The 17,944-nt window shown below is 53.5% G+C and overlaps 1 protein-coding gene across 6 annotated transcripts in view; it reads left to right on the forward strand.

Moving 5' to 3' along the window:
• CHD5 (chromodomain helicase DNA binding protein 5) overlaps window positions 1-17,856 on the forward strand; it is a 33,334-nt gene extending 15,478 nt beyond the window's left edge. For 3 of the 6 annotated variants that reach the window (XM_032201246.1, XM_032201248.1, XM_032201251.1), the window contains 31 exons: window positions 547-678; window positions 1,178-1,286; window positions 1,664-1,855; window positions 1,944-2,144; window positions 2,458-2,595; window positions 3,313-3,434; window positions 3,825-3,998; window positions 4,548-4,689; window positions 4,899-5,030; window positions 5,582-5,699; window positions 6,221-6,345; window positions 7,314-7,545; window positions 7,634-7,759; window positions 7,872-8,044; window positions 8,792-8,966; window positions 9,435-9,527; window positions 10,033-10,121; window positions 10,323-10,456; window positions 10,654-10,798; window positions 12,213-12,372; window positions 12,531-12,610; window positions 13,107-13,236; window positions 13,922-14,011; window positions 14,409-14,546; window positions 14,752-14,860; window positions 15,063-15,195; window positions 15,687-15,882; window positions 16,025-16,188; window positions 16,398-16,512; window positions 16,615-16,665; window positions 16,817-17,856. In XM_032201246.1, coding sequence (XP_032057137.1) covers window positions 547-678; window positions 1,178-1,286; window positions 1,664-1,855; window positions 1,944-2,144; window positions 2,458-2,595; window positions 3,313-3,434; window positions 3,825-3,998; window positions 4,548-4,689; window positions 4,899-5,030; window positions 5,582-5,699; window positions 6,221-6,345; window positions 7,314-7,545; window positions 7,634-7,759; window positions 7,872-8,044; window positions 8,792-8,966; window positions 9,435-9,527; window positions 10,033-10,121; window positions 10,323-10,456; window positions 10,654-10,798; window positions 12,213-12,372; window positions 12,531-12,610; window positions 13,107-13,236; window positions 13,922-14,011; window positions 14,409-14,546; window positions 14,752-14,860; window positions 15,063-15,195; window positions 15,687-15,882; window positions 16,025-16,188; window positions 16,398-16,512; window positions 16,615-16,622 — 4,075 coding nt within the window. In that variant the 3' untranslated portion in view covers window positions 16,623-16,665; window positions 16,817-17,856. The remainder of the gene's footprint in view (window positions 1-546; window positions 679-1,177; window positions 1,287-1,663; window positions 1,856-1,943; window positions 2,145-2,457; window positions 2,596-3,312; window positions 3,435-3,824; window positions 3,999-4,547; window positions 4,690-4,898; window positions 5,031-5,581; window positions 5,700-6,220; window positions 6,346-7,313; window positions 7,546-7,633; window positions 7,760-7,871; window positions 8,045-8,791; window positions 8,967-9,434; window positions 9,528-10,032; window positions 10,122-10,322; window positions 10,457-10,653; window positions 10,799-12,212; window positions 12,373-12,530; window positions 12,611-13,106; window positions 13,237-13,921; window positions 14,012-14,408; window positions 14,547-14,751; window positions 14,861-15,062; window positions 15,196-15,686; window positions 15,883-16,024; window positions 16,189-16,397; window positions 16,513-16,614; window positions 16,666-16,816) is intronic. The other 3 variants (XM_032201247.1, XM_032201250.1, XM_032201249.1) reach the window with 3 other exon arrangements.
• Window positions 17,857-17,944: the final 88 nt, after the last annotated feature.

Below are 17,944 nucleotides of genomic sequence, written 5' to 3' on the forward strand. Positions count from 1 at the left end.
ATGTGCAGCAGATCAATGGGCATTTCTGCTGGAAACTGTCGATGGTTTCCTTATGTTTTTTTTAGCTATGCTTGGATGTCATGGAATGTATGAAAAGCAGAGGATGAAGTACCCGGTTCTGTGGAAGCAGATTATGGTTAGCTTTTTCCTGGGGATCCTGCCTCCAGCTGATGAAGCTGTGGTGTTCCTGCAGGGGGATGCTCCTGGGCTTGTTGCCCTTGGACGTGCTGTCTCCACCCACGGCTGGCAGTAGTCCATATTTATATGTGGACGTACACTCATCTGTGCGTGGCAGAGAGATGAGAGCTGTCATACAAACAGCTGTCTCTGGAGCTTGTGCTCTGGCAGACTCAGATGTGAGTCTCCTGGGTGTCTGGGGACAGCCACTGAGGAATTACCACGTCAGGTACTGTTGTGTGTAGGGTTTCTTGTCTCAAAAGATTTTCATTTCAAAGTGAGCATTGTGCCAATACTGTAAAATGCACACACAGGCTGTTTTCATCACTTTTTTTGTCTCATTGATATGTTCTATGTGGTGTATTATAGCTTCGATAAAAAGGGAGACATTCATTACCTGATCAAGTGGAAAGATCTGCCGTATGACCAGTGCACCTGGGAGATCGATGAGATAGACATTCCCTACTATGAAAACCTCAAGCTCCTCTACTGGAATCACAGGTACGAGCCATCCAGGCAGCGTGACTGCAGTTGATGTGTGCTGCAGACCTGTAGCTGCCTTTCAGAGGGTGGTTGCTGAGCACTTTCTCAAAGCTGGGTCTTGGTAAGATCTCTCATGGAAATGCTCCACCACTCAGGGCTGCCTTGAAATCCTGTCTGTTGGCTGTTTTCCAGCTTATGCTCCTCTTCTCCTACATCTATACTGCTGGAAATACTCACAGCCTCACTGTGCTTCATGGAGGCTCCGTGGTGCTGCTGTGTATATGTTGTGGGGGGAAATATAACGCTCTGATGAGATTGCTGTCCTTCATTTTGGCTGATGTTGCAAGGACTCTTGGAAGGGGATAATTAATGCTCCATGAGTGCCCATGGGAACTGGGCCAGAAAAGCTCCTGTGGGGAAACAGGCAGTGGAATTTGAGAGGCATTTCTAACCCCTGGCTTGAGACCGGGAGACAAATGTCTGTCTGCCTTTTCCCGATGAGTGCTCACTGTTTCAGGGAGCTGATGCTGGGGGAAGACACACGCCCTCTAAAGAAGCTGAACAAGAAAGGGAAAAAGCTGAAGGAGGAGAAACTAGAAAAGCCTCCAGAAACTCCTCTTGTTGATGTAAGTAAGAACGGTGGGTTCAGCAAGAGGGTGTGTGAGCCCACAAAAAGAAAGGTCTCTCTGTGTCCCGAACCCGTTACGTTTTTCTTCTTTTTGTCCCTTCAGAGACAGTTTTTCTTTTCTTTCTTTTTTTTTTTTTTCATTTGAAGCTCTGGGGTCCTTCACCCTGTGCACAAGGATGTTTGGGGTCTCCTTTCCCCAAACCTGTGCAGGTCTCACATGCCCTAGGAGAAACGGATGTGTGCTGTGAAAGACCTGTGCTAAGGGGCAGGGCTGTGTCTGCATCTCTTTTGGGGCCATTCTGTGTCACAAGGAGGGATGTGCTCGACTACAGAGAAGGGAGAGGGAACTGATTACTGCTTTATGCCTTTGTTCAGCCTACAGTTAAGTTTGACAAACAGCCGTGGTACATCGATGCTACGGGAGGCACGCTCCATCCTTACCAGCTGGAAGGGCTCAACTGGCTGAGATTTTCCTGGGCCCAAGGGACTGATACAATCCTGGCTGATGAGATGGGGCTGGGGAAGACGGTGCAGACCATCGTGTTCCTGTATTCCCTGTACAAGGAGGTGAGCACACAGCAGTCCCTGGGATGGCTATGAGCTGCTCAGTCTCCTGGCACGGAGGGAGCAGCTTGGGCTTTGTCTCCCTGAGCAGGGCCACTCGAAAGGGCCGTACCTGGTCAGTGCCCCGCTCTCCACCATCATCAACTGGGAGCGTGAGTTCGAGATGTGGGCGCCTGACTTCTACGTGGTGACCTACACAGGGGACAAAGAAAGCCGGTCGGTCATCCGGGAAAATGAGTTCTCTTTTGAAGACAATGCCATCCGCAGTGGGAAGAAAGTCTTCCGGATGAAGGTAGGGGCTAAGTCTGTGTGCTGCCCCTGTTTTCACTGACTGACATCCAGAGAGGGAGGTTCCTTAGGTCCCTAATCAGCTCTTTTCCAAAGAGAGAAGCTGACACCATTTATAAATGTAGAAGACTTATGATGGGCTGTGAAGATTTCTGCCAGACCTTTTTCTGTTTCTGTAATCCCCTGCTTCATTCTAATGTTCAGATGGGTTCTGCTGGCATGAACAATTGGTGTCACTTGCAGCAGCACCACCGGTGGAGGCTGTCCCATTTCCTACCCTCTTGTAACCTGGCTTTTCTCTTCCTCTGCTCCTCCAGAAGGAAGCCCAAATCAAGTTCCATGTCCTGCTCACCTCCTACGAGCTGATCACCATTGACCAGGCGGTGCTGGGCTCGATAGAATGGGCCTGTCTGGTGGTGGATGAAGCACACAGGCTGAAGAACAACCAGTCCAAAGTAGGTAGCAGACATTTATGAGCAATTCTTCCAACCCAGTGCTTTTGCTGCAGAGATAAAATGCCCCCTGCACAGCCAGTCTCTTGCTCTACACTTTGCTGCTTGGGATGAGAGATGTCCTCAGCTTGCACAGGCTCTGCCCGGGGCGTGTTTCAGTGGGATTTCTCTCTCTAACGCCCGCTCGCATTAGAGAGCCGTCAGTAGTGAGCTAGGTGGCAGCCTGGCTGGTGGTGCCAGCAGCAGGCTCGGGGCAGTGAGCCTGCCTGCTGGTGGATGAAGCACGGGCTGAAGAGCTCAGCTTGTCCTGCAGCAGCATGAAGCCAGCAGGCAGACAGGCAGCGAAGTGTCTGATGCACTCAGGAGTTTTACATCTTTTATGTTCAGTGCTCCAGCTCTGCACGCAGAAGATGCGAGGCTGGTTGTTTTAAACGAAGGGGAGAAGCCATTGGTGCTTTTTAAGCAGAACGCATAGTGGAGCGTTTTATTTTGTTCTGATTTTTGAGAAAAAGCAATTTGCTTTTTTTTTTTTTTTTGAATGAGTGGGAATGGCTCTGAGCAGGACATGCAGGCGGTGGTCTGGCTTTGCACAAGGAGAGGGAGGAGGGGTCACTGCTGAATTTCCATGTTTCCATATGTGCACTCTGCAGATCTAAGAGTTCCCAGATGATTTGTCAGTTCCTCGGAGTTCTTTTAACCTAATGTGATTTCTTTTCCAAGTTCTTTAGAGTATTAAATAGCTACAAGATTGATTACAAGCTGCTGCTCACCGGGACTCCACTCCAGAACAACTTGGAAGAGCTCTTCCACTTGCTCAATTTCCTGACTCCTGAGAGGTTTAAGTAAGTTGCACAAGTTCTCTTCCTGGAAAGGGAGGACAGCCTGGATGTGATCCTTGCTGGCCAGTGGGGCCGTTCAGTGGGTGGTTTTCCAGGGCTCCTGTCTGTTTTGTAGTGCCTGGATGCAGTTACTGCTGTGTAAACGTCACTGATCTGCATGGCAGGTTGTTGGCTAAGCACATGGGCCCAGTGGTTGGCCATAACAGCCACACACAGATTTTATTAATGTTGAATACTACTTTTTTGGCCCTGAGTGTAGGTACTGCTTTCCTATCAGGCAGGAGGTTTGTGTCCTTCCTCTCTCTGTAGAGACAGTGGTATTTTGGGGAACTTGTGCTTTAGCTCTGCAAAATGTCCCTTTTGCTTAGTGCTGTGTTGTGGCTGCTTTCGCAGTAACCTGGAAGGATTCCTGGAGGAGTTTGCAGACATCTCCAAGGAGGACCAGATCAAAAAGCTCCATGACCTGCTGGGTCCCCACATGCTGCGGCGGCTCAAGGCGGATGTCTTCAAGAACATGCCGGCCAAGACAGAGCTGATAGTGAGAGTGGAGCTGAGCCAAATGCAGAAGTGAGTAACAGCATCGCAGCAGGCTGTGCCTGGCTCCCCTGGGGCAGTGGGGCTGCCTTCCCTCCGTCTGCAGCACGGGGTGGCAGTGGGGCTCCAGGGGTCAGAGAAACCCCTCTGTTACCAGACCCGCTGTGAGAAGAGCTGGAGTCTTTTATGTGCCACAGGGGAGGGCTCAGTCTGGCTGAATTGGGCTCCACGTAGTCCCAGCTGCTCTGCAGGAGGTGTGTGATATACGGCAGGCTGTCTTGCAGGGAAAAGTGTGTTGCTTCTTGCTGTCACCGTGGGGCAAAGCTCCACGCACACCCAGCAGCAGGGAGCACTCCTGGCTGCTGTGCCCCCAATCCCATCCCACTTCCAGGGGCTGTGGTGTCTGCAGAACAGCCAAACGGACCTGGCCCCAGGCTGGGGATGCTGAACCATCATTAAAAAAAAAGTCCCTGTACCAGATATCCCTTTTGAAGCTCCGTTGACTTAATTGGAGTTCGTTGGTGCCATCTGGTTTTTGCCAGGCCCGTAATACCAGTGTCTGTCCCTTCCCCATCTGTGCAGGAAGTACTACAAGTTCATACTGACAAGGAATTTTGAAGCCCTGAATTCCAAAGGTGGAGGGAACCAGGTCTCACTGCTCAACATCATGATGGATCTGAAGAAGTGCTGTAACCACCCGTACCTCTTCCCTGTGGCTGCTGTGGTACGTGAGCTCTGTGTGCACTGTGGAGACATCTCACAGCGTTGTGTGTAATCCCTCAGTGGGGTTGTTTCCATGATCTGTCTCTGGTTAAAGGTGCAGGTTTCGGTGGGAGTGATTTGATGCAAATATTTTGTCCTTGCAATGCATGTGAAGTTACACCCTGGAGTTACTGAATGTTTTACTCAAGGCTAACCAGAATGTCTTCACAGGAGGCTCCGGTTCTGCCCAATGGATCTTACGATGGGAATTCTTTGGTTAAATCTTCTGGGAAACTGATGCTGCTCCAAAAGATGCTGAAGAAGTTACGGGATGGGGGTCACAGGGTTCTGATCTTCTCCCAGGTGAGCGGTGTGGAAGGGCTAGTGAGGAACCTTAAAAATTGCTGAAGGCTTTTTTTGTTCTGTATGAGAATTTTGTTAAGTACAGATAGAGATAGGTGGAAGAGCTGCTGACAGCTTATATCACAGCGTGACACCTTGGCAGTCACGGTGGATGGACTGCATTCGTCCCTCTCCTGAGGGAGTCCCTGTAGTGTTTAAAACCTTTTTTTTTTTAACTGTGGATAAAAGAGAATGGTAATAGTGCTTCCCCTTGGGGAAGGCTGTTCAGACATGATGCCCTCATGTTGGCAAAGCTGCCTCTGGAGGATGAGACGTGAGTGCTGCTCCTCTGCAGTACCCAGCTGCTTGCAGGGCTGCTGCCCACCGTGACCTTCAGGCTGTGGGTGTGAGCCTGGCAGTGGCTCCAGGGCACACAGCAGGATGTGGGGAGCGCGGTCAGTGCCTCGGGGTGCTGCTGTTTGCAGCAGTGTCCCCCAGCCCTGTGCACAGCCAGGCTCTCTGCAGCACGGTTCCTGCAGAGCTGCTCACACCGTGGTTGCCTCGTCCTGCAGATGACAAAGATGCTGGACTTGCTGGAGGACTTCCTGGAGTACGAAGGCTACAAGTACGAGCGGATAGATGGGGGCATCACCGGAGGCTTGCGCCAGGAGGCCATAGACAGGTTTAACGGTACTTGCTTTTCTTCCCTTGGAGGAGCAGGTGCAGGCACTGCCTGCTGGGGGGGATTTATGGCAGCAGCCAGCAGCGGGGTCAGGCTGCCTGTGCCTGAACAGCCCCCGCTCGCACAGCCCAGGTGGTGTGTGGGGTTGTGTGCGTGTCTGTCGTGCAGCTCTCTGAGAATTCAGTGTCCTGCTGCTCGGTGTAGGGCTGTTCCTACCACGTGGTTAAGCCCCTGCAGTGGTGTCTGAGCCTGGTCCTGACAGCCTGTTTGGCTTGAGAGACTGGGCATATCCCTTCAAGGCCTCAGTAGGCTGCAGAGCTTCCCCTTCAGGTCTGGAGCTGTATTTTCTCCAATAACTGATTTCCAGGCAGTGATGTATTTTTGCTCCTTGCCTTCCGTGCCTGTTGCTTGTTGGCTTAGACTGATGATTCCTGATGTTTTATAACTAAAGCACGGTACTGCACCTTCCCAAGTAAGCCAAGCTCCTCTCTGTCTCACCTTTTACCACCTGTGGGTTTCTCTTTCTCAGCTCCTGGTGCTCAGCAGTTCTGCTTTCTCCTCTCTACCCGCGCCGGTGGTCTGGGCATAAACCTTGCTACAGCCGACACAGTCATTATTTATGATTCTGACTGGAATCCCCACAATGACATCCAGGTTTATTCCTTTTTCTTTTCCTTCCAGTATAGTAAGTACCTTTCTGGCTGGGCCCTCTCTTTCCACATTCTGCCCACTGAAACGAGCTGCTGACACCTGCAGTGTTTGCACGTTTCTGTTCAGGAGCCCCCTTCCCATTACTGCTGCCCTTGGCCTGGCCTGTCTGCGGTGTGGGGGAGGACTGGGCATAAAACTGGCTTTGCTCCATAGGCTTCTTGTTCTCTCCTGCTGCTTGTTTGCAACCAGCTGTCTCCTCCTGTTCTGGGGACCTTCCACTTGTGTTCCCAAAAGCCTCTGGTGAACAGCAGCTAATGCCTGACCACCGATGGGAAACGGCAGCTGGAGGGGCTGAGCAGCAAATGCCTCTAAAAATAATGGAAAAGTGTGGACAAATGCTTTTCCTTCCCTGCATCCTGGCTGAGAGGAGATCCTCTCCTGAGCTGCCCATCTGTGCCAGCGTTTCCTTTCCCTGAGTCTTTGGCAAGAGGGTGTGCTGGTACGGGGTGGTGACGGAGAACTGAGGGCCTGGTGAATCTGCAGACAGAGGGTTCCTGAGAGGAACGTCCCTACACTGCCAGCCTTCAGACCCTTCGGTTAGAGGCCTCCATTAGGGAGCTGGTTTGCCTGCAGTCAGTGGAGGGGGAAGGAGAACTCCCACAAAGCCTTCAGGTTGTCTCTGAGGAGCCTCTTTTGCTCCACTGCCCTGTAGCTGCTGTTTGTTGAACCGAACTTTGCTCTTGCTGGTGCCTTTTGTGCCCTGGAGGGATCAGAACTTGGCCTCCTTGTGTGGCGTGGTGGGGTGCCGTCCTCGACAGCAGCGGGGAGCAGTTCCCAGCCTTGTCCTCAGCACTGGGGACCTCACTTCTGGGAGAGAGGGGCTCCTCTGGCTGGGGTCTGGGGCCAGGCTGGCGTCACTGCTCAGGCTGGCTGCGAACGAGCTGCTCTGCAGCTTTGTTCTCTGCCTGCAGGCGTTCAGCAGAGCTCACCGCATCGGGCAGAACAAGAAGGTGATGATCTACCGCTTCGTGACGAGAGCCTCCGTGGAGGAGCGGATCACCCAGGTGGCCAAAAGGAAGATGATGCTCACCCACTTGGTTGTCCGTCCTGGGCTTGGCTCGAAGTCGGGCTCCATGACCAAGCAGGAGCTGGATGACATCCTCAAGTTCGGGACGGAAGAGCTCTTCAAGGATGATGTGGAAGGTGAGGTCGAGAGGGAGCTGGGGGTGCTCTGAGCGAGGCAGGTCCCTGTCCGAGCTGCCGGGGCTCACTCCTGTTCTTCCTCTTGCAGGCATGGTGTCTCAGGGGCAGCGGATCGCCATGCCGGATGCTGTCACCCCTTTCTCCGACACGCTGTCAACCAAAGGGGGTGCAGTGACTCCTGGCATGAAAAAAAAGCACGGTGGCACCCCTCCAGGTCTGTAGCCCCCACTGCTGGGACGACTCGGCCCTGTGCCCAAGCTGAGCTCGCCCATCTCGGGGTGCAGGCGAGGTGATTTGCCTTCTGTTCCCCACACTTTGCTCTCCAGGTGACAATAAGGATGTGGATGACAGCAGTGTGATCCACTATGACGATGCTGCTATCTCTAAGCTTCTGGACCGAAACCAGGATGCAACTGATGACACTGAGCTGCAGAACATGAACGAGTATCTGAGCTCCTTTAAAGTGGCCCAGTATGTTGTGAGAGAAGAGGATGGTGTGGTAATGTGATTAGTATCATGTCTTATAATCGCATCTCTGTGTGTGTCCCTCCATATGTGCGTCTTCCTCTCCCTTTCTTGTTCCTGCAAGTGGTTCTCTGACCTGTTGCAGACTCTCAGTAGCACTCAGTACTCTGGGCCTCCTTTCCCATCGGAAAAAGGAGCTGGTAGAGGACTGATGTTTAAGGTGGAAGCAATAAGGATATCCAGGTGCTGGTGGGCTGGGTCTCCTGGGAACCTGAGGAGCTGTGAAATGGCCACACGGGCAGAAATATTTTTGGTGTTGGGTCCTTTCCCTGTGAGGTAGCTCTTCTGGTTGTTCCCACAGCTGCAGGATGCGATATTGCCACCAGCACGTAGGCACTTTGTGCTGTCCCTCTGAAGGCTGCTCCCTGGAGACTGAGAGCAGGCATGGTGCTGCTTATGCACTGTATTGCTTTTATTTTCCCAGTAGCTAACTGTCTCCTTCCTTCATCGGTCTCCCAAGTCTGTAGCAGGCTGCTATTCTGGGAAATCTCTACACATCTGTAATTTTTCCCTAGACCCGAGCACGGGCTCTGCAGGGCAGGAGGGGTGGCAGTGTTTGTAGGGGCTGTTTCTAGGTACAGGTGGCAAGGTCTTGCTTGCCAGCAAATGGCTCAGTGCCCTCCCTTCCTCTTGCCCTGGAGTGCAGTTAGAAGACAGGCAGCAGTGTGACGTGGGGAGGTCTGCAGCTCCTGTCTCAAGCCTTTTATCTTCTGCTTTGCAGGAGGAGGTGGAACGTGAGATCATCAAGCAAGAGGAGAATGTGGACCCCGACTACTGGGAGAAGCTACTGCGGCACCACTATGAGCAGCAGCAGGAAGATCTGGCCAGGAACCTGGGGAAAGGGAAGAGAATCCGCAAGCAGGTCAATTACAACGATGCCTCGCAGGAGGACCAAGGTATGGCCTCGACTGCTCAGCTGCCACGTGGGCTCAGGGGCGGGTAGCAGGCCCTGTGGGCTTGCTTCTCAAGAATTGCACACTCGGGTTCTCCAATGAACACAGTGGCTGTATTTGGGTGCTCAGCCTTTCTCTGCAGTTTGATAGACTGCCTGGGTCTGTGCTTCCCCAATTCTGAAACTTTTTTTTTGTCTGTAACTGTTTTTGCAGGAAGAATTTAGGAAAAAACATGTCTGTGGGCAAAAAAAAATTATAAATATATATATATATATTTTCTGTATAGGACAATAATAGTTCTGGATTAGCTGAGATTGTGATTTCCTGTTCGTTGTTGCGTCTTTCTCTCTTGCTGCCTGGTGCTGGATGCTGGTTGCACCAGTCTGTGGGCAGTCTCTCACCTGTCCTGCTGTCCCTCCTGGGCACGCTTGCAGTCTTCTCTGCTAACCTTGCCTCCCTTGTGGTCTGCAGAGTGGCAGGACGAGCTCTCTGACAACCAGTCTGAGTACTCCATTGGCTCCGAGGATGAGGATGAAGACTTTGAAGAGAGACCAGAAGGTCAGAGTGAGTTAAATCATTTGATACTCCACCGTAGTTGGCTCTGCAGGACCTTCAGTGGTAGCCTATGGTCTGGGGCTGGCTGGCACTCCAGTGCTACAGGAATGTCTGGGCTGGAGGGACTGGCTTGCTTCGTAGCCTCCGTTCTGAGGGAGGTATTCCTGCTCACCCTGCGAGGTGAGGTGATTTCCAGGGCAGGAAACATGACCTGCTCTTTTGCTCACTGGCTGTTGCAAGACCTTGGCCTGGTCCTTGTGGTAGAAGGATCTAGACCACAGGAGTAACAGGCATGGTATTCCCTTGCCTGGTAAGTGCTGGAAAGTGCCCCTGGCTTGGGGAGACCAGCGTGGTGGGTGAAGGGGACTGCACACATGGCTGGTGGTCTGTGCAGGTTCCCCTCCCATCAGGAGGGAGTTCAGGAAGCTTGGAGCACAGGGCCATCAGCATCTGCACTTTGACCATCCTTCCTCGTTGGCTGGGCACGTTCATCACTTAGGCTGCTTGACTCTAGGTGGCAGGAGACAATCACGAAGACAGCTGAAGAGTGACCGAGACAAGCCTCTTCCTCCTCTGCTGGCAAGAGTTGGGGGGAATATTGAGGTGAGGGTCAGCATTGGCCAGAGCACATCTGATGTCTGTCTGTTCTCATTCGTGCTGGGTCACCAGCATCAGTCCTGGTTCAGCACGTGTGACAGCTGTGAGGCTCTGAGATGCCGCGTATTTTCAAGGCATCTTATTTTCACGTCTTATTTTCATCCTATTTTCATGTTGTGATCACAGTGACACTTCTGCTCCCTGCAGGTTCTCGGGTTCAATGCCCGTCAGCGCAAGGCTTTCCTGAACGCCATCATGCGGTGGGGCATGCCGCCCCAGGATGCCTTCAACTCTCACTGGCTGGTCCGGGATCTGCGAGGGAAGAGCGAGAAGGAGTTCAGGTACAGTGGTCCCAGGTGGGCATGCTGAGGTCTGTCCCAGGCTCTGCACCGGGTTTGTTACACTCAGCTTCTTCCTGCCGTGTGCCTGGCAGTGGGACTCTGCCCCTGCCCTCTGGTGAAAGCAGACAGCTTGGGTGCTTTGCTCAGCAGGGGGTTTGCGGTCCAGGCTAGAAAAAGCTTTTGCCTTCCTTCTGTAGGGCGTACGTCTCTCTGTTCATGAGACATTTATGTGAACCTGGAGCAGATGGTGCTGAAACCTTTGCAGATGGCGTTCCTCGGGAAGGGCTGTCACGGCAGCACGTGCTGACTCGGATAGGAGTTATGTCACTAGTAAGGAAGAAGGTGGGTGAGTAAAATTTTAAATGTGCCATTTCAGGTATGTTCTGGACACTTGTAAATGCCTTCTTGCCAGGGATCCCCTCGCTGAATCTCCACGACTCCCTTGCACATCTGTTTTTGTCACAGACGTATGTGATGGTAATGCAAACGGCCTTTCCAATCCTGCCACTTCTTTCTCCTGAAGGCATGTGGGCTGAGAGGTATTTCATAGTCAGGGTGACAAAAAAAGAAATCACACTGGAGATTTGTTCAGCCTCCCCAGAGCTGTGAGTCTCAGCGCAATGGGGTCAAACGTCCCTGGCAGGGTGGGTGTGGTGATCCTGCTACTTGGTGAATCTGCGTGTAAAGCAGCCTGAACATACAGGGTCTGCAGCACTGGGCTCGAAAAGTCAGGAAAAGAGGCTCTTCTAGGCTTTAGTTTGCTCCAGACTGGGTGGGAATACCACAGCTCTGTCTGTGGTATTTTAGTGATCTAGGTCAGTTGGAGGTAAAGTGCATGCTTGGCAAAAAAATCATGAGAAAATCACATTTTGAACTTGCAAAAATTCTTAGTTTTGTAGTTTTTTTTTAATTTCAGATGGGACTATTATGGTCGCCTCTCAGACCTCCTGTGCTGTACAGGCCAGAGATTTTCACTTGCAGCACCTTGCATTGTGCCCAGCATCTTGTTGAAACAAAGCATGTCTTTTAGAGAGACATCCAGCCTTGATTTGGGACTGAACTCAGCAAGTTTCTCTGTTGTGTGGCTAATCCCAGGCATGTGCTGACCCCATAGATAGCAGCAGTTAGTCAGGTGTAGAGGAGGAGATGGATGCTCAGCTGTCTTGCAGAACTGGACATCCACAGATCGCAAGTGATGGGTTGCTTGCCAAGTCCATTGCTGAGACTCCTTTTTCATCAGTGTGGTTCCCCACATCCATGTATCAGCAAGGGAGACACTGAGTTGTCCCAGGGAGTCCTTCAGGTGATCAGAGAAGTGGTCCCAGTGTGGCAATGAGGAAAGGCAAATGCTGAGGGTGACAGCACTTGTTTTTGGCTGTGTTTTGAGCACTGACTATTACTTTGCTGGGTAGGAAGAGCGGGCAATCCCAACCTAGGGAATGGGACATACAGGGGAGGCTCTGTGGAAAAGGGAGAGAGCAGAGAGGCCCCAGAGGCTAGGGCTGTAAACTCCCTGCATGAGCACTCCCAGCAGCCAGGGGAGGGACTGGTGCAGGACAGCTGGTGGAGGTGCTGCTGAGACCTGGGAGCCTGGAGAGCAGCAGGGCACGGACAGCCCACGCTGGTGTGGACAGAGGCACTGCTCTGCTGCTCAGCAAAGTGTGCCACTACCTGCAGGCACAGAAGTGCCCCGAGACTGGCTGTTACTGTGCTGCTGCCTGTCTGTGTTTGACTTGCTGGCATGCGTCTGCCCCAGGTCCAGGAGTTTGAGCACGTCAACGGGAAGTACAGCACCCCAGATCTGATCCTTGAAGGTCCAGAGAGCAAGAAGTGCAGTGAGATTGTTTCTTCAGACCCCAACACCCCTGTCCCGGCCAGCCCAGCGCATATGCACACAGGACCTCTTACCCTTGCAGGTAAATGTGCCTGTGGGCTTCCAAGTGATTTTGGTCTGGCTGAGGAAGGGAGGTGGAACAAGGCATCGGAAGGTTTTGCAGGTATCTGCCTGGTACTGTGCAGTTGGCAAAGTCCAGGAGTCCCTGTCAACAGCTTCCTTTCTTTGCTGCTGTTACAGAAAAAATAGAAACACAACTTGGATTCCAAGAGGAAAAGGAACAAGTGGAGCAGAAACCCAAGAAGGTGTCTGACAGCCAGGTAGGGTGGCTTTTTTCAGCATCTCCTCTGGGAGGCCTTTTCAATGCCTGCCTGGGAACTTGGAGCTCTCCCAAGAAATGGGCAATGCTAGGCTGAGCGCTGCACATGCTCTCTCCTTTCCTGGGCTCCAACCTTTCCCCTTCTTGGAGTACAAAGTTACAGACATTTCATGCTGTCACTGCTCTGCGAGTCATGCAGGAGCTGAGATCTGTGACACCAGGCCAGCATTAGCAGCCCTCGAATATCCCAGCTGCATGCTCCCATGAGTTTCTGCAGTCTTCCCGTCCAGACTGACTAGACCTCACTCCCACACAAACACAAAACCTTGTGGAAGAAGTGTGGGGAGAGAATTGGTCACGAACCTAAGCCCATGCCACTGCCCAGCAGACTCTGCAGAGTTGGGGTAATGGGTTTCTTGGGAAATGCTGCAGCATTGCTCAGGGATCAAACCACATCCCTCTGACTGCTGGGCTAAGTGTGGATGCTTTATGTTAAGGTGCCTGCAAGTGCTGAGAAGGTGGAAAGTGAAGAGCACCAAGAAAGCTGTGAAAGCAAAGAGAAACTGAAGGAAGAGAAACAAGAGGAGGGTGAAAAGGCTGAGCCTTCTCCTGAGCCTTTAGTGAAAGGTGAGTCTCTCTGTGGCACAGAAGAATGTAATCCCCAAGTGCAGACTCCATTCTGAGCAGCCTTTGGTACATTTCTGAGGGCTGGGACACTTACCAGTGACATTGATGTGTGCTGGAGAAATTCTTCAGCTAAAGTCACACAGACACTGGAGCATGACCGTGACAGCCTCAGGTATGCTATTGCTCCTGACAGGCTTTCCCTCTGGTACGAAGCTCTGGCACTTGCGTCTTGCTTAGGTCTTTCTCTTCTCCAAACCACAGTGGAAAACATGGATGTCACAGTGTCCCGCAGAAATTCCTGAAAAAAGTCTTCCTGTTGAACTTCCAGTTTGTTGTTTAGATAACGACAGCACATTATCACAAATGTAATCTACACTGTAATACTAAAGCACTCGTTTAGTATGATGTGCAAATCAAAACAACCCAAAAGTTCTGTGAAATGCTCATTTTTGGGAGTGTTTTCTTTTATAATAAGGTGTTCTGTTAGGTATCTCAAGTAACAGGGAAAGTTAAGTGTATTTTCTTGATAAAATTCAGAAGAATATTATTTGATTTTTTTTTTAACAACTTGAATGTACGTACAATATAATTCCTTTACCCCAAAAGGGTAAAGTCTATCCAGATGTTGTTCCCTGAAGAGCATTTTCATGTCAAGTTTTTCTCACAGTCCCGTTCCCTTCTACAGATGAGGGAATTCAAGAAAAAGAGAAGCCTTTGGAAAAGCCAGAGCTGAACAGTAGTCCTGGTAAAGGGGAGGACAAAGAAATCAAACCAGGTGAGGAGAAAGGAGGCTTTTGCGAGAGAAGTGGCGTGAAGTGCCCTGGGGGGCAGGTCTCGAGAGCAAGGCAGGTGTCTGGCACAGAGGCAAGGGCAGGTGTCTGCAGGTGTTGGCACGGGCAGCTGGCAGCACCTGCAGCAGTTAGTGCACTGTGCTGATGCTCAGAAGCCAGCGAGCCCCAGACCCTGTTACTGTGGGCACTGCCTGTGCTTGTGAAAACAACAGGAGCTGCTGCAAGGAGCAGACGGTCGGCAGCCGTGGAGCAGAAAGTGGGCTGGTTGTTCTCCCAGCTTTAGTGGGGAGTTCCTCCTGCAGTTAATAGGGCAGCGATGACACGGATCAGCCTTTGGCTGAGTAAATTATACAGGCATAATTTTGTGTGTTTGCCAAGCAGAGGATACCAAGGTGGAAGAGAAGGAGCAAAGCGAGACTCAGCAAAATGGTGATAAAGAAGAAGAGGAGGATGGAAAGAAGGATGACAGAAATGTGAACTTCAGATTCATGTTCAACATCGCTGACGGTGGCTTTACAGGTAACAGCAAGAGACGAGGCATTTTAAAAGAGCCTGTGAGCTTGAACGTTCTGCAGCCTCGTGGCAGAAAGTCTCAAATATCTCAGCTCTGCACTGTTCCTGTGGCTGCCTGGGAAATCTCCTCGCTCACGCTGCCTGCTGTGCTCCTGCAGTGTCCCCAGCAGCTCTGCTGGCTGACCAGGCTGTCTCTCTCCTGTTTCTGCAGAGTTGCACACGCTGTGGCAGAATGAGGAAAGAGCTGCCATCTCCTCCGGCAAGATCTATGACATCTGGCACCGAAGACACGACTACTGGCTGTTGGCAGGAATTGTCACGTACCCTTTAGCTTTGTGGGCAGTTGCCTCCCCGCGCTGGGTGCTGGGGAGGCTGCGGGGGGAGGAGACCTCTGTGGAGCAGGGGGAGCAGGGCAGCTGGGGCGATGGGGAGGGGATGGAGCAGGGAAGGGGATTGGAGAGGTGTCACCGAGAAGTGCTGCCTCCTGGCCAGTTCTTCCCTTGACGCTTCCTCTGCGCCCAGTCACGGCTATGCCCGCTGGCAGGACATCCAGAACGACCCGCGCTACGTGATTCTGAACGAGCCCTTCAAGTCGGAGATACACAAGGGGAACTACCTCGAGATGAAGAACAAGTTCCTTGCCCGGCGGTTCAAGGCAAGTCACAGGTCCAGGGCTGGCGAGTCCTTAGCAGTGGCACAGCAGAGCCCCTGCAGCGAGGATGGAGCCAGAAAGCACTTGGCAGCGGAGCAGGAGGCGGCTGGGTGTTTTGTAAGACACTCGTGGCAGACAGAGGAGCACACAGGCACTGCTCGAGGGGCAGGGCTGGAAGAGGGGGCGCACTCAGTGGCTCTGGAGGGTGGTGAGACCAGGCTGGCCAGTCCGGGTTTGTGCCTGGGAGTGGACTGGGCACTGTTCCTGCTCCTGACAATTGCAGTGCTATGGAAGTGCTGCCCAAATCCCTTTCTGGGATGCTTGGTGCGTGACTGGGCCTGCTTTGGGATTCCCCAGGAGCTTGTTGGGGTCGGGGGATGGAGGGGAGGGAGGATGGCAGGCATGTGGGCAGCTGTAGCTTCCAGAGTGACACCGGTTTGCACTGGTGCAGTCCTGAATCTGTCCCGAATCCTTGCTCTCCTGTACCCCCCCAGTTGCTGGAGCAGGCCTTGGTGATAGAGGAGCAGCTTCGGCGGGCTGCGTACCTCAACATGACTCAAGACCCCAATCACCCGGCCATGGCATTGAACGCCCGTCTGGCTGAAGTGGAGTGCCTTGCTGAGAGCCACCAGCATCTCTCCAAAGAGTCCCTCGCTGGGAACAAGCCTGCAAATGCCGTCCTGCACAAGGGTACGCAGCGCGCTGGGGAGCGAGCCAGCTGCCCGCAGGGCTCCGTGTGAGCAGCTCCAGGCCTGGAGCTGCCTTGCTGCACCCTGGGGCAGTGGGGGGGGGCTGGGGTGCGTGGCTCAGCGCCCGTGGGTGCGCCTTGCAGTGCTGAACCAGCTCGAGGAGCTGCTGAGCGACATGAAGGCCGACGTGACGCGCCTGCCCTCCATGCTGTCCCGCATCCCGCCCGTGGCCGCGCGGCTGCAGATGTCGGAGCGCAGCATCCTGAGCCGCCTCACCACCCGCGGGGGAGAGCCCCCGGTCCAGCAGGTCAGTGGGCTGTGGGCCAGGGCACAGAGCTTGCCCGGGAGGCCTGCGACTGCTCCACCTCGTGTCCGTGCTGTCTGTCCCCAGCTCTGCTCCCCGGCCTTGCCCTGCGAGCGCCCCGGTGCTGCTGGATCTTGGCAGGGTGGAGGGCAGGCTGGGGCTGTGCTCCGGGCTCCACGACAGTGCCTGTTTCACCTTGTTTATTTCCTCAGGGCTCCTTTGGTTCCTCCCAGATCTACAACAACAACTTTGGGCCGAATTTCCGAGGTCCTGGGCCTGGTGGGATTGTTAACTACAGTCAGATGCCTCTGGGACCGTACGTGACCGGTAGGTTGGGATTTCTAGAGAACACCGACAGGGGAAGTCAGGGGGCCACGAGCAAACCCAAAGGACTGTGGGCAAGCGAGCTGTTTTCTCTCTTACCAATAGATATTTAGCCGTTTCTGAGATTTTCTTCTGCAGTTCCCATTTCCACCTGAGGTAAGGCTGTGCTTAAACTGCCTCCTTCCACGCGTTGGGACTGGCAGTAGCACGCGTGCGGGTCCGTACGTGGCGGGAGAGGGCTCGGCGCTGCCGTGGCTCCCCCCCCCTGTGCCCAGCAGACCGTGAGCCCCCCTCTCTGTCCCCCCAGCAGCCCCCCGGGCCACCCTGCAGCCCACGAGCAGGAGCCGAGGGACGGCACCGCCACGGCGGGGCAGGGGACGCGCGGCGGCGCTGCCCGTGGGACGCGAGCCCTGCCGCAGGCCCGTGCCCCCTCGCCTTTGAGTGTGCTTCGCCCGATGTGACCCCACCACCGCAAGAACTGCTCTGAAGGGGATTTCATTTCCTTGTACATTTTTTGCACTTTCTTATTGAAGACTTGAAGAGTTTGTCTGGAAAACGTGGGATGAGTTAAGAAGGGGTATAGAGTAACGGTATTTATGTCTGTTTTTATCGACGCGTATCAGATTTAAAGGGAGACCTGTTGGAAGCTCTGTTTCTAGTCCAGTTCCTCCATGCTGACCGTTAGGCGCCAAGCTTAATCCTGTTCGGTAGCTTCCCTGTGAGTTCTATTTTTATGTCTTCTTTGTGTTTGAGCAAGTGCATGCCCGCCGCTGCCCTGCTGCCAGAGGGAGGGAGTAAAGAGGAGGAGGAGGAGGGGGAGAGGAGCCTGTGCGTGGCCTTTCACGTCGCCCTGGCCCCACAAGCAGGTGGCTGAGCCTTGCCCCGGTGCCCCTCTGCTCGCAGCCTGCCCTGGCTGTGCTGTGGCTGTGGTGGGGCTCCTGGAGGAGGAGGCTGCAGGGGGGAGCAGCTTGGGGAGCGCCCGCAGTTGCTGCAGTGCTTGGCACAGGGTGCGCCCAGGCTGGGTTGTGCTCCCCTGGGACCCACCTGAAGGAAGGGGCCCTCGGCTGCCCCCTTCCCTGTTCTCCATGGCTGTGGGCTGCCCGGAGCTGAATGAGGTCTGAGCAGGGCGCAGGAGGGCGCGGGCAGGAACCGCTCCGGGCCGGAGCAGGGAGGTGGAAGCCTTTCTGCCTTCGTGCCTGGTGGGCTGTTATTTTGTGATACTGACTGCAGCGTGATGACCTTTCGTAGGAGGTTTATGGCACCTGTAACCAACACACTCACATTTACTTTGTACTCTGTGTGTTTCGGTTTATGTTCTCTGTGTTTTAATAAATCCTGTAAAACGGAGGCAGGAGCAGCGTGGTTACTTGGCTGGCGGCTGCGCCCGCAGCCTGGCACGGGGGGCTCTGCCCTTCTGCCCACAGGAACGGGGCGG

The sequence above is a fragment of the Aythya fuligula genome, chromosome 21 (genome assembly GCF_009819795.1).
Source record: "Aythya fuligula isolate bAytFul2 chromosome 21, bAytFul2.pri, whole genome shotgun sequence".
NCBI classification, from domain to species: Eukaryota; Metazoa; Chordata; class Aves; order Anseriformes; family Anatidae; genus Aythya; species Aythya fuligula.